At 37.5% G+C, this 12,255-nt stretch overlaps 1 protein-coding gene across 1 annotated transcript in view; it reads right to left on the bottom strand.

Moving 5' to 3' along the window:
* ATRNL1 (attractin like 1) overlaps positions 1-12,255 on the bottom strand; it is a 788,116-nt gene that overhangs the window by 502,198 nt on the left and 273,663 nt on the right. Inside the window, exons 23-24 of the mRNA XM_056120591.1 lie at positions 9,863-9,941; positions 5,898-6,055 (exon numbers count right to left, since the gene is read on the bottom strand). Of these exons, the coding sequence (XP_055976566.1) occupies positions 5,898-6,055; positions 9,863-9,941 (237 nt within the window). The remainder of the gene's footprint in view (positions 1-5,897; positions 6,056-9,862; positions 9,942-12,255) is intronic.

Genomic DNA, 12,255 nt, shown 5'->3' with positions numbered 1-12,255 from the left:
TGTGTCCTCATGTAAACCAATATTACTTCAATAACTGTTAAATAGGTACATTCTTAAAAAAATTAAAAATAAATACATATATCACACCTTTGTAAGGTAAAAGGTAAAGGCCCTCCCATTGATTGTCGATTTGCTCGAGCGGGCCCAGTAACGTCTCCATTGGAGACTTTGTTGTTACTGTGTCTGGCATATCGAATACTCTCGGTAGCTTGCCGGGCTCTCCAAGAGGGGTGGAGGAATCGAACTCGGGTCGGCCATGTTGGCCGCGTGTAAGGCTTGTACTCATGTATATATATCACATATATGTGATATATGTGTGTATATATGCTATACATATATATGTATAGCAATTTGCCTTGCACACGACCAACCTGTCCAATCCGAATTCGATTCCTCAGCCCCTCTTGGAGAGCCCGGCAAGCTACCGAGAGTATTTCACCCACATGGCAAAGCCTGGCAAGCTACACACGACTGATGTATTCAATATGCCAAACACAGTAACAACAAGTCTCACAATGGAGACGTTACTGGGCCTGCTCGAGAAAATCAATGAACAACAGAAGGATGTATATATATGGGCTGGAGCAATAGCACAGCAGGTTGGGCATTTGCCTTGCACGCAGCCAACATGGCCGACCCAAGTTCAATTCCTCTGCCCCTCTCAGAGAGCCCAGCAAGATACCAAGACTATCTCACCTGCATGGCAGAACCTGGCAAGCTACCTGTGGCATTTTCAATATGCCAAAAACAGTACAAGTCTCACAATGTTACTGGGCCTGCTTGAGCAAATCGATGAATAACAGGAGGATAGTGATATATATATATATATATATATATATACATATATATATATATCTTGTGATACGTGCTGGGGGAAAAGGCAGTTGGGATGGGAAAGGAACCACTAAGTAAATGATGATTGGAGGGATCGCTCGGGATGGAAGATATGTGGTGAAAGTAGGCTATGGACCAAACATGATGGCTTCTTTGTAGAGATGGCCCAAATCATCTCTACAACAGCTTCAGAGGTCTGTGAGGCAGCCCCCACTGGCGAGGAGAGCAAAAACAAAAAGGAGTAAATGGAACTCAAGCTGTGAGTTTGCATCGGGGGAAAGCCCACAAGTGGAGTCTCTTAAAGGGGAGAAAATATTCACACACCAGACAGCCGAGGAAAGGCTAACATCCAATGTAAGTGAAGAACTCTGGAAACTTAGTAAATGAAAAACAGCCTCGTGAATGTTTCATGGCATCAGATCAATGGAAAAATACTCAAGCATCACTGGTTACCAGGGAAACGCAACTCAAAACAGCAGTGAGATGTCACCTCACACCAGTAAGGCTGTCCTGTATCAAAAAGGCCAGAAACAAGAGCTAGCAGGGATGTGGAGAAAAAGGATCCCTCGCGGAAGACTGTCAGGAACATAAACTGCTTTAGTCCTTGTGGAGAACCCTGTGGTAATTTCTCAAAAAATTAAAGAGAAAATAGCTCTCAGCTCCAGTCTTAAGTATCCATTCTATGAACGCAAAATGAGTAATTTGCAGACATATGCATAATCTCACTCTGCAATGACCATTTGCTACAAAATGAACAAGATAGAAGCTGTAATGCTGAGCGAGATATGTCAGAAGGAAGAAAAAAAAACTAGATAATCTCAATTAAATGCCACATAAAAAGAAACAACCGATGGAAACAATGTTTAATGAAAAATTTGGACTCTGAGGTCAGAAATAAGATTACCAGGGCTAGACAGATAGAAAAATGGGTAGGGTTCTTTCCTTGAACATGGCCAACCCGAGTTTCATCCCTGGCACCTCATATGGTCCCCTAGAGCCCTAGCAGGAGAGATCCCTGAGTGCAGAGCCAGAAATAAGCCCTGAGCACCACTGGTATGCTCCACCCCAACCCCCCCAAAAAAGAAAGAAATGAGGTTACCAAGAGCAACAAGGATATATATGGGAAGTGGCTGAGCTACATTTGTGGTCTAGTACTATATTTTCTATTTGAAACTTAAAAACATTACACTCTTATAAACCAAATGTTACCTGATTTAAAAGAAGAGAAACATTATAATGTTAGAGAGAAAAAGATTACTAAACTTTAAAAAATCAATTAAGGGGCCGGAGAGATAGTCTAACGGGTAGGGCTTTTTCCTTGTTCACAGCCAACCCAGGTTTGATCCCCAGTATCCAATGTGGACCCAGAAGTACCTCCAGGACTGATTTCGAAGTGCTGAGCCAGGAGTAAGCCCTGAGCACCACCACTGTGGCCCGAAACTGTAGCACTGTCCTTCCTTTGTTCATTGATTGCTCGAGCGGGCACCAGTAATGTCTCCATTGCGAGACTTGCTGTTACTGTTTTTGGCATATCAAATACATCACAGGTAGCTTGCCAGGCTTTGCCATGCGGGCAAGATACTCTCGGTAGCTTGCTGGGCTCTCCAAGAGGGGAGCAGGAATCGAACCTGAGTCAGCCCAGTCAGCTGCATGCAAGGCAAACACTCTACATGCTCTGCTACTGCTCCAGCCCAACAACGAAAAATAGTAACTAATTACTTTAAAAATGAACTCATCAAAACATTAATCACCTTTCAGGGGTTGGAGACACAGTACAAAGATTAAGGTGCTGGTCTTGCATGAAGCTGACCCTGGTTCGATCTCTGGTATCACAAGGTTCTCTGAACACTGCTGGGTGCACCCTTGGTGGCCCCAGTACCTTGGTACTGCCTGGTACATCCCAGCACTTCAGACTCCAAGAGCATCCTCAGCCCTTGTATCGAACCACTGTTTGGGTTGGTAAAGGATTGCCGGGTGCTGGACGCCTGGACCATTTGAGCACCTCTTGGGAGAAACCTCCCCAAACAGTCTTAATGTATTTGTCGGTATTCAATATTATACATTACAAGTGAACAAATTTAAAATGTTGAAATGATTGCTTCTTGGTTTGTCATCTGTAAGACAACTTTTAACTCTAAGAGGTAGTCTACAGATAATAAAAGAGATATAATAAAAGACAACAATTTCCTCAGGGCTCAGAAATTAGAACTGATGAATGTGGGTTTTCAGGACTTATTTTTCTAAACTTCTCTGTAAAATCTGCAGCAATGAAAACTGAAAATGAAAGATTCATTAAGCTTTAGCTCGTTTCTGAGAGTGAGCTAAAGAATAAAACATTGTATTCTCTTTACAAGTATAAATTCACAAATGAAAAAAAGGAAAATTAAAAACAATTAAAAATACGTTAATCCTGGAGATGGCGCAATGTTACAGTGGGCAAGGTGCTTGCCTTGCATATGCCAACCCGGATTTGATCCCCCCATCACCCAATATGATTCTCCAAGCCCTGCCAGGAGTGATCCTTGAGCACAGAACCAGGAGCAAGTCCTAAGCCACAGCCAAAATGTGGCCAAAAATGAAACAAACAAACAAAAATCTCAAAAAATTTACTATTTTATGACTAATAATTAAAATTTTATTAAAGAATACATATCACAGTTATGGTCCTCCCGTTGTTCATTGATTTGCTCAAGCAGGCCCAGTAACATCTCCATCGTGAGACTTGTTGTTACTGTGTTTGGCATATCGAATACATCATGGGTAGCTTGCCAGGCTCTGCCGTGCAAGCGAGATACTCTCGGAAGCTTGCCGGGCTCTCCGAGAGGGGCAGAGGAATTGAACTCAGGTCAGCCATGTTGGCCGCTTGTAAGGCAAACGCCCTACCACTGTGCTATCTCTCCAGCCCAGAGAATACATATAAACTGATATAATAATAAAGAATTAATAATAAGAGTATATATGCTATAAAGGTAAAGGTAAAGGCCCTCCCGTTGATCGTCGATTTGCTCGAGCGGGCCCAGTAACGTCTCCATTGGAGACTTTGTTGTTACTGTGTCTGGCATATCGAATACTCTCGGTAGCTTGCCGGGCTCTCCGAGAGGGGCGGAGGAATTGAACTCGGGTCGGCCATGTTGGCTGCTTGTAAGGCGAACGCCCTACCCGTTATGCTATCGCTCCAGCCCATATATGCTATATAAAACACATAATGTTACATGCTTATAATAACACATTTCTCAGCACTAATATAATGATTTAAGTTCAACTGAAAGAACTCAATTACCTCTTGAGCACCATCATAGTTATTTTTCATATTTTATAATTTTGGAGGGCTGGAGTGATAGCACAGTGGTAGGGTGTTTGCCTGCACGCGGCCAACTCGGGTGACCCGGGTTTGATTCCTTCGCCCCTCTCGGAGAGCCTGGCAAGCTACCGAAAGTATCTTGCCCACATGGCAAAGCCTGGCAAGCTAACCGTGATGTATTCGATGTGCTAAACACAGTAACAACAAGTCTCACAATGGAAATGTTACTGGGCCTGCTAGAGCAAATCAATGAACAACAGGAGGACAGTGCTACAGTGCTATAATTTTGGAAGAATGGAGTAATTCAACATTATTAAATGAATTCTAGTTTGGCAACCAGAACATTTTTTTAGTATATTCTACAAGGACAAGCCAATACAAAAAGTTAATCTCTAACCATTAAATATTCATTAGCACTTTAATGCAAATATGTAATTTTCTCAAAAATAAAATATGATGAGATATCTAAAAATAAGGGCCATATAATAATTAAATATATAACAGTTGAATCTACTGTAATTAAATTGTAAACCTAAACGTAAATTAAATCATTTATTTAATTACTATTGAGTAAATGTTATACATGAACCCTTGTTATCTTCGATCATAATTTGAATAAACCAAATGACATCTGATCAATATTTCTGCATAAAGCACATTAGCAGTGCACAAATAGTCTGCATGAATTGATATGCTATTAAACCTTACAAAATAAATTTATCAGCAAACATACCTTTTTCAAAAATTAATCACTCAGGAAGCTGGAGAGATAGTACAGAGGATAGGGTACTTGCCTTGTGCCCTTGATAGGACTTACCCAGGTTCGATCCTTGCACTACCAAGAGTAATTCCTGAATGCAGAGTCAGGAGTAACACCTCAGCATAGCCGGGTGTGCCCGACTCCCAACACACACCGAAAATGTGTTTGTGTGTGTGTATGTGTGTATGTGTGTAAGAGAGAGAGACTCAGGGGCCAGGGAGATATCTTAATGGGCTGGTAAATTTACTTTGCATGCAGGAGGCCCGGGTTCAATACCCAGCCCCATATACTCCCCTACCCTAGAATAGTCTACAGGGACTCTCAAACACCGCACTGGACAGAACTCCACCACCACGAGGGATGGCCCGAACCCCACCAAAAATTAAATTTAAAAAGTAAACACAACTTACTCATTCAAATCACTTACAAGTATGGACAGAACATTTGGAAGCACAGACCATAAGCTATCAGTAACAAAAAGAATGGGACAATTCACATATTTGTAGAAATTTTAAAACATAATGACCTATTAAAGGGTTTGGCATATATGACCTATTCAAAGAATTTTTCATGATTCCGTGTGTTAAATCAGACCTAAATAAATAATCATACAGATTTCAACATTATAACAGACTTTTCTTTCAATAAAAACATAAGTTGAGGGCAAAATCCTAGACTATTTGAAGAGAAAAAGAATATCCCCAGTTTCCTAGCAATAAAACTAAAATCTCTAACAACCAATTGCTAAACACAATGAAAGCAGAACACAAAATCTTAAAATATAAATAAATCAATCAATAGTGAGAAGTAGATGGTTGTTAAAAAGGAACTGGTAAGCACTATTTACCAGTACCCTTTCCTGTTGAGGGGCAATATATGGTATTTTTATTATTATTATTCAAAGCATTGAAATGTAAACAGATATCACACTGAACAAAAGTGCACTTTTTTTTATAATCAAAATACAGAATGACCCTTAGATGGAATACTAATAACACTTACCTGTATTTTAATAGGCCAGGAAAAGTTGCTGACGTACACATAGAACGTAATGTTAGGATTGCTTCTAAAGTTAAATTTTTCATAGGAAAAGCTATCTCTGTAGTCCTTTATATTAGTTTTGGAAACTATAGGCGTCTCCTCTCCGGATATTGTACCAGCTAAAATGTAAGGAGACAACAAATTTAAACAATTCATATTAGGAAACAGAAATCTTTATGAACTTAGAATTAACAGTGTTTAATTTTGTAACCCTTTTATACAAGATAATCACTAATGTAAACTCATCGTTACAATTTAAAATGAAAAAGAAAATTATATTTATCATGAATATAATGAGAAAAGACGGTACATTATTATTTTTTTACTCTTTGTAAAAAAGTTTTAATTTATTTTAATGTAGACAAAAGCCAAAGATATTGTTGATACAATTGCAGAATTGAAACCGGTTAGATAGCAAAGTTTAGTTTCAATATTAAAATCAGCAAGCATTTTTTTAAATAATTTTATATAAAAATTATTATATCTAATCATGAGGTTGTTAAGTACTTGTCTACAAATTCACTAAGTTGTTGCTAGTTGAGCCTTCTGTATCACTGTTTTTGTTTGCTGAGTTCACTTGGCTTCTATGTTACTCTCCCAACTAATTGGTACTTTCCTGGTGGAATTTCAGTACTGAGGAATTAGGAGGTGTCTTGTGACCATGTATGTGGCCATGCAGTCCAGAGATCCCAGGATCGATGGTCTGGGCCAATGAGCTGACATAGCAGCAATATGGGAGACGGGTGTGACTGCCAGGATTTCCAGAAGTGGGGGTGTGTGTGAGTATATATTTTTTTTAGATTATACTGATCAAGTGCTAAACACTACTTTATTCTTCATAATAATCTTATCCCAGAGGTATTCCATCCTTATTATTCTAATAGAAACTTGAACTTCCAAAATTTAAAGCATGTGCCAGTCCAAACTTGATAGGTACTGAGCCGAAAAATTCCTAGCTCGACTAGAGTCTATATCTGACTCCAGAAACTGAATTCATTCTTTTTAACCACTCCACGGAGTCTTTCCAAACAAATCAGGACATATTTTTGCTGGTCTCAGTCCAATTAAAAACTATTAAAAAAAATCAATGTATTTGCCTTACCATAAATGGAACCATCACTACTTCTGAGGACACTATAAAACTCAAGCTAAAAGCTTTAAAATTAAACACATACTGAGAACTCAATAAATATTTACTGAAATTAACCAAATGGAACAATGCACTTCCAACACCCTAACCAGGGCCTCTACTTTAAGAAACAGCAAAGGCAGAAATGAGGGCCAGGAAAGTGGGTAAGTGGTAAGGCACATTTCTCCCATGTCCCAGTATTGCATCATCCCATGCCCTGCAGCACCATCAAGTGTGAGCCCAGAGGCATGTGGGCACCAAAAGATCTGTGCCCCAGCACCTGCAGTAGCATAGCCTGACATTCAAAACACTGAGAAACTTAACAACTTGCTAAGCTAGTACCTATTTCCAAACCTGCTGGCATTTGGAAATTTGATTCTGGGACTTGAAAATTATGAGATATTCTCCACACTAAAGTAACTGTTCTAAAGAGATTTTATAGGTTTTATAAATGCTAGTTTGTTGTAGTTATTGTTTGGGGGTAGTTCCAGCAGTGCACAGGGAACACTCCTCTTGGGAGTGCTCGAGGGACCAACCACATGTGGTGCCAGGGATTGAACTCAGGTGTACAAGGCAAGCGCTTTACCCACTGTAAGATCGCTCAGCCCCTTATATATTCTGATATACCATTTTAAAACTTGCAGTTGAGTTTTCTGTGCATAGGTTATTTGCATATTAATACAAGTTATAATTCTTAATAAAAAAACAAATGCCGAATGCCAAGGTTTTACTGTATGTTTTATACACAACTATGTATGACAAAAATATCTATAGATTTGCCTGAATTTCTCATTTTTACATGTAATATAGGTTCAGAAAAGCAAAATCCTAGTAACTCTTTAATTCTGATCGCACAGTAAAATAACACAGATTCTACATAGCAAAATAAACACAACAATCTAAATTTTAGAAATTAACTACATATTTCTAAGCATATAGATATTTTCTTGAAAAGGCCTCAAGCACAGGAGATGCTTCCAGACCTTGCGCCAGGCTGAGTCATCCGGGGCAATGGAATGGGGGTGGGTGAGCCCAGCACCCACCCAAACAGAGCCCAGGCAGCCAAAACCTCCACACTCCACAATCATCACCATGCTCATGGCAAGCTTCATCTAGAAATTAATCTGTTGAAAAACTCATGTATGCAGGTTCTATGACTGATATCTCCAGGCTCTCATAAAGTCAGAGGGATGGGCTACCTTCCCCATCTCCCAGTTCTTCCAGAAGCCTAGCAGTCACACTCATGAACTATCTCTGGCACCAAATAAGCTCCTTAACTGACCATAATCCAGACACTCATATATAAATCTTGAAAGAGATCAACAAGTTACAGAGATGCTTTTGGATCCGTGACAGGCTGTCTTCCAATGAAACCAAAGTCACCATCCAGTTAAAAATTTTCCTACTATCACCCCACACAAAATTTTTTAATTTTGAATTCCTCAAACTGTACATCACTTATACACCAGGAGTAGCATATCACATTGGGTGAGATGTAAAGTAAAAGGCAACCAATCTCGATTAACAAGACACAAACACACACCTGTAACATGTCAATAATCTCTTATACAAGGGTTTTAGGACTCCATGGTGAGATACAAAAGTCTTCACACACTTTCTTCTAAGAAAATATTTTTTGATCATTTTTAGCGAATTATTTATAACAAGCAATATAAAATAAATTATTCAGGGACTGCTATAGGGACAGACTTGAGAGGTGGTTGAAAATAATGGTGGTAAATAAAGGGTGTTGGGAGGATCCGCCCATGATGGGAGAGCATGCTGAGGGTAGACTGTTGACCAGCATGATTGCCACTCAATGTCTCTTTTGCAGACCATGGCACTCAAAAGGAGAGAGAGGGAAATGCCCTGCCACAGAGGCAGGGTGGGATGGGGGCTGGGAGGGGGATGCTGGGGTCCGTGGTGGTGGGAAATGCGCACTGGTGGAGGGATGGGTGTTTGATCATTGTATAATCGAAACCCAAGCACAAAAATGTGTAAGTCTACAACTGTACCTCATGGTGCCTCACTATTAAAAAATAAATAAATATAATTAAAAAAAAATAAAATAAAAAAAAATAAAAAAAAGAAAATAATGGTGGTGAGAAGATTGTTGGTGGTGGGATTTGGTGTTGGAATACTGAATGTAACAAACCACCTTAATCAAGTTTATTTTTAAAAATTAAATTAAAAAATTTCCAAGCATATTTATGCAATAGTATATCCTTGACAAACATTAAAAGCAATAGAATTTTCTAAAGCATAAGTATGAAGTTACTCTTTTCATAGGCCTAAATAAAAACATCTACTTCTTAATTATATTTTTAACTGTCTAAATTTCAACTTAGAAACCTTATTACCGAAGACATGCTAAGTAGAGTATTTTTTCTAAAATATTGAAGCAGTAAAAGCTGACAGGCAATTGAGCAGTATAGTACTCTGCTTAAAAGTTATCTATCAGTATGCAGTTAAAGATTTCATTGTTCTATATCAATATTTAGGTTGATAATCATATTTATGACTTCTGTAGCAAAGGAAATAATGGAAGTTTTACTCAGTTCATTGAAAATGCAATATATTTCAATTAAAATCACATTTCATTAATAGTTCCATTTAAAATAATTAAGCATTATATACTATTGTCATAAATCTATTTTAATTAAACAAGGATGAAATTATTAAGATAATGAAGCCTTATTACTAGGACTTTCTGAATTGTCAGTTGTTCAAATTACTTTTAAAAATACACATTAGAATACAACACATGTGCAAGACATGGGCACCGAAGTTCTCTTACCTGTGGAACCAACAGACCATGTAATGTTGAGATTAAAGTTGTTGGATGCATTAATTGAAATATCCAAATTTTTGTTTGACTACCAAAAAAAAAATAAAGAAATGTTAAAAAAAACTATATCAGACATAGAGGTTTAGTCAATTTTTTTAATTATGCCTATTCCATGGGCTGGAGTGATAGCACATACCACAGATACCATCATTAAGTCAACATTCAAAAAAGTAACTGTAAATGCCAACTATACTATTTAAATGCAAAAAATAAATTCAAGGTGATAAATTCAAATGTTTAGTTTAAATACTCAATTATTTTCTTTACCATAGTAGAGCCTTCTCAATGTGCAAGGCTTCTGATATTTAACATATGTGTGTTCCATTATCTTTGCATGTCAACATTTGAATGATACATGTTTAGCTTAGTCCAAAGTAATTTTAGAGCACTGTAGTGAGATATATGCTGTTTTGTTGAGGTCATATTTTATTATACAAACTTTTTTCTAGTAATACTTAGAACATGTAGAACAAAATTTTCTGGTAATAACAATAATCCCAAATGAGGGGAAAAAGTGATCACATATTTTAAACAGCTTTACAGAGAACTCAAAGATTTTTGTCATCAAATTTCTTCTTATTAATAGTAGAGTACAGGTGATTTTCATTTAATTTCAAGGAATAGATACTTAAGACATGCTTTTTATGCCATTTGCTATTATTTTACTCTAAGAGCTGAGGAACCACAAAGTATGGATGATTATAACTAATTAGTGGTTCAGATAAAAAATTATAATCCTGCTCAATAGGTTTTTTTGTTTTATTTGAGTTATTTTTTTTTTTGGCTTTCTGAGCCACGGCAAATCATGTTCCAGGGTCATTCCTGGCTCTGCACTCAGGAATTACTACTGGCGGTTCATCAGAGATGATACGGGATGATATGGGGATCAAACCCGGGTTGGCAATGTGTAAGGCAAATGTTTCTACCCACTGTACTATTGTTTCAGTCCCAAAGTTCAATATGTTTAACCTAAAGAGTTGTATGTAATGATTTTTTAAACATCGACACAAATACCAAAGCCACATAAATTTATACCTTAACGTAGCTATTTTTAAAAATGAGATAAAACAGACAAGGATTAGAAACTATATGTCAAAAGTTAGAGCCACTCGAGAAAAATAAGTCTATCGACAATGAAGCTCTCATTTTGATATAACAATGTGAGAGGGAAACTGTCTGAAGGATAGAGCCCTTTTCTTGTCTGAAGGCGTAGAGAAGGAACACCACAAAATGCAAAGGCTGGGGATGACGTGTGGCAATCATCCCACTGAAATGATACACTAAGGTTCAATCCTTAACTCCAAGTAACATCTACTTTTAATGATTGTCATGTACAAAGAGACAGCTAGGTTTCTTGAAGAACTATTAACAATTCTCGATAAACATCAGAAAACATTATCTTCACAGTTTTCAGGAAGCAAATTAGACTAAATAAGAATAATCATCTTCAAGGACATGCAAAATACATTATAATGGAGTTGAATGACTATCATACAAAATTCCCAGGAGAGTGCTCATTAATATCGCAAAAGAACACATGAGGTTTTTTATTCCTAAAAAAAAAAAAAAAGGAAGACATACAAAAAAATAGAGCCTAGTGGTTTCAATACAAGTATTTCAGGATGATACTGCATCTTTGGTCAGTCATGCTCATCAATGTCTATGAAACCTAAGACGAAAGTTAACTTACTGAGTTCCATAAATCATATGCGATAGAAATTCCCATAATCTATATACCACAAGTGCCAAATTTATTGAAACCTTCCTACATCTTTTAAAATATTAAAAAGCTGACAATGATTCAAGATAATGCAAAAAGCTAATCAAACATTATTTCTTCCCTAGTAATTAAAGATGCTTTTGACGCTAGTATTCAGACAGATATGTTCAATAAATTATGTTGACCAGTAGCAGTAATATCTAATTCAATATGTAGTTAATGTTGTGTCATGAAAAGCCCACAATTGAAAGAAAGAACATACTGGTAACTAATGGTAATGTATATGCCATCACAAAGAACTAACTGAACCAGATAAAGATTGACACTTCAGTATATAAAGTGTATGAAGTAATGAAAAGAATTAACGAAGAGCATGCTCTTCATTAATTCTAATTCATAAAATAAGAAAGCATCTTAAAGTTTTAGCTCAGGGTTGGACAGACAGTAAGGCACTTGGCATCTCATAAGGCTATGGTGGCCGTGATCATGATGGCATCACATGAAACCCTGAACACAGAGCCAGGAATAGCTTCTGAGCACTGCTGGATTGACCAACTCACCCCCCAAATCCTCCACAAACACAAAGTCCACCTTCGAAAAAAAATTTGGCTCAAACTATCAG

This window comes from Sorex fumeus, unplaced genomic scaffold (assembly GCF_029834395.1).
Source record: "Sorex fumeus unplaced genomic scaffold, SorFum_2.1 ptg000043l, whole genome shotgun sequence".
Classification (NCBI taxonomy): Eukaryota; Metazoa; Chordata; class Mammalia; order Eulipotyphla; family Soricidae; genus Sorex; species Sorex fumeus.
This window is presented reverse-complemented; position numbering and strand designations above follow the sequence as displayed.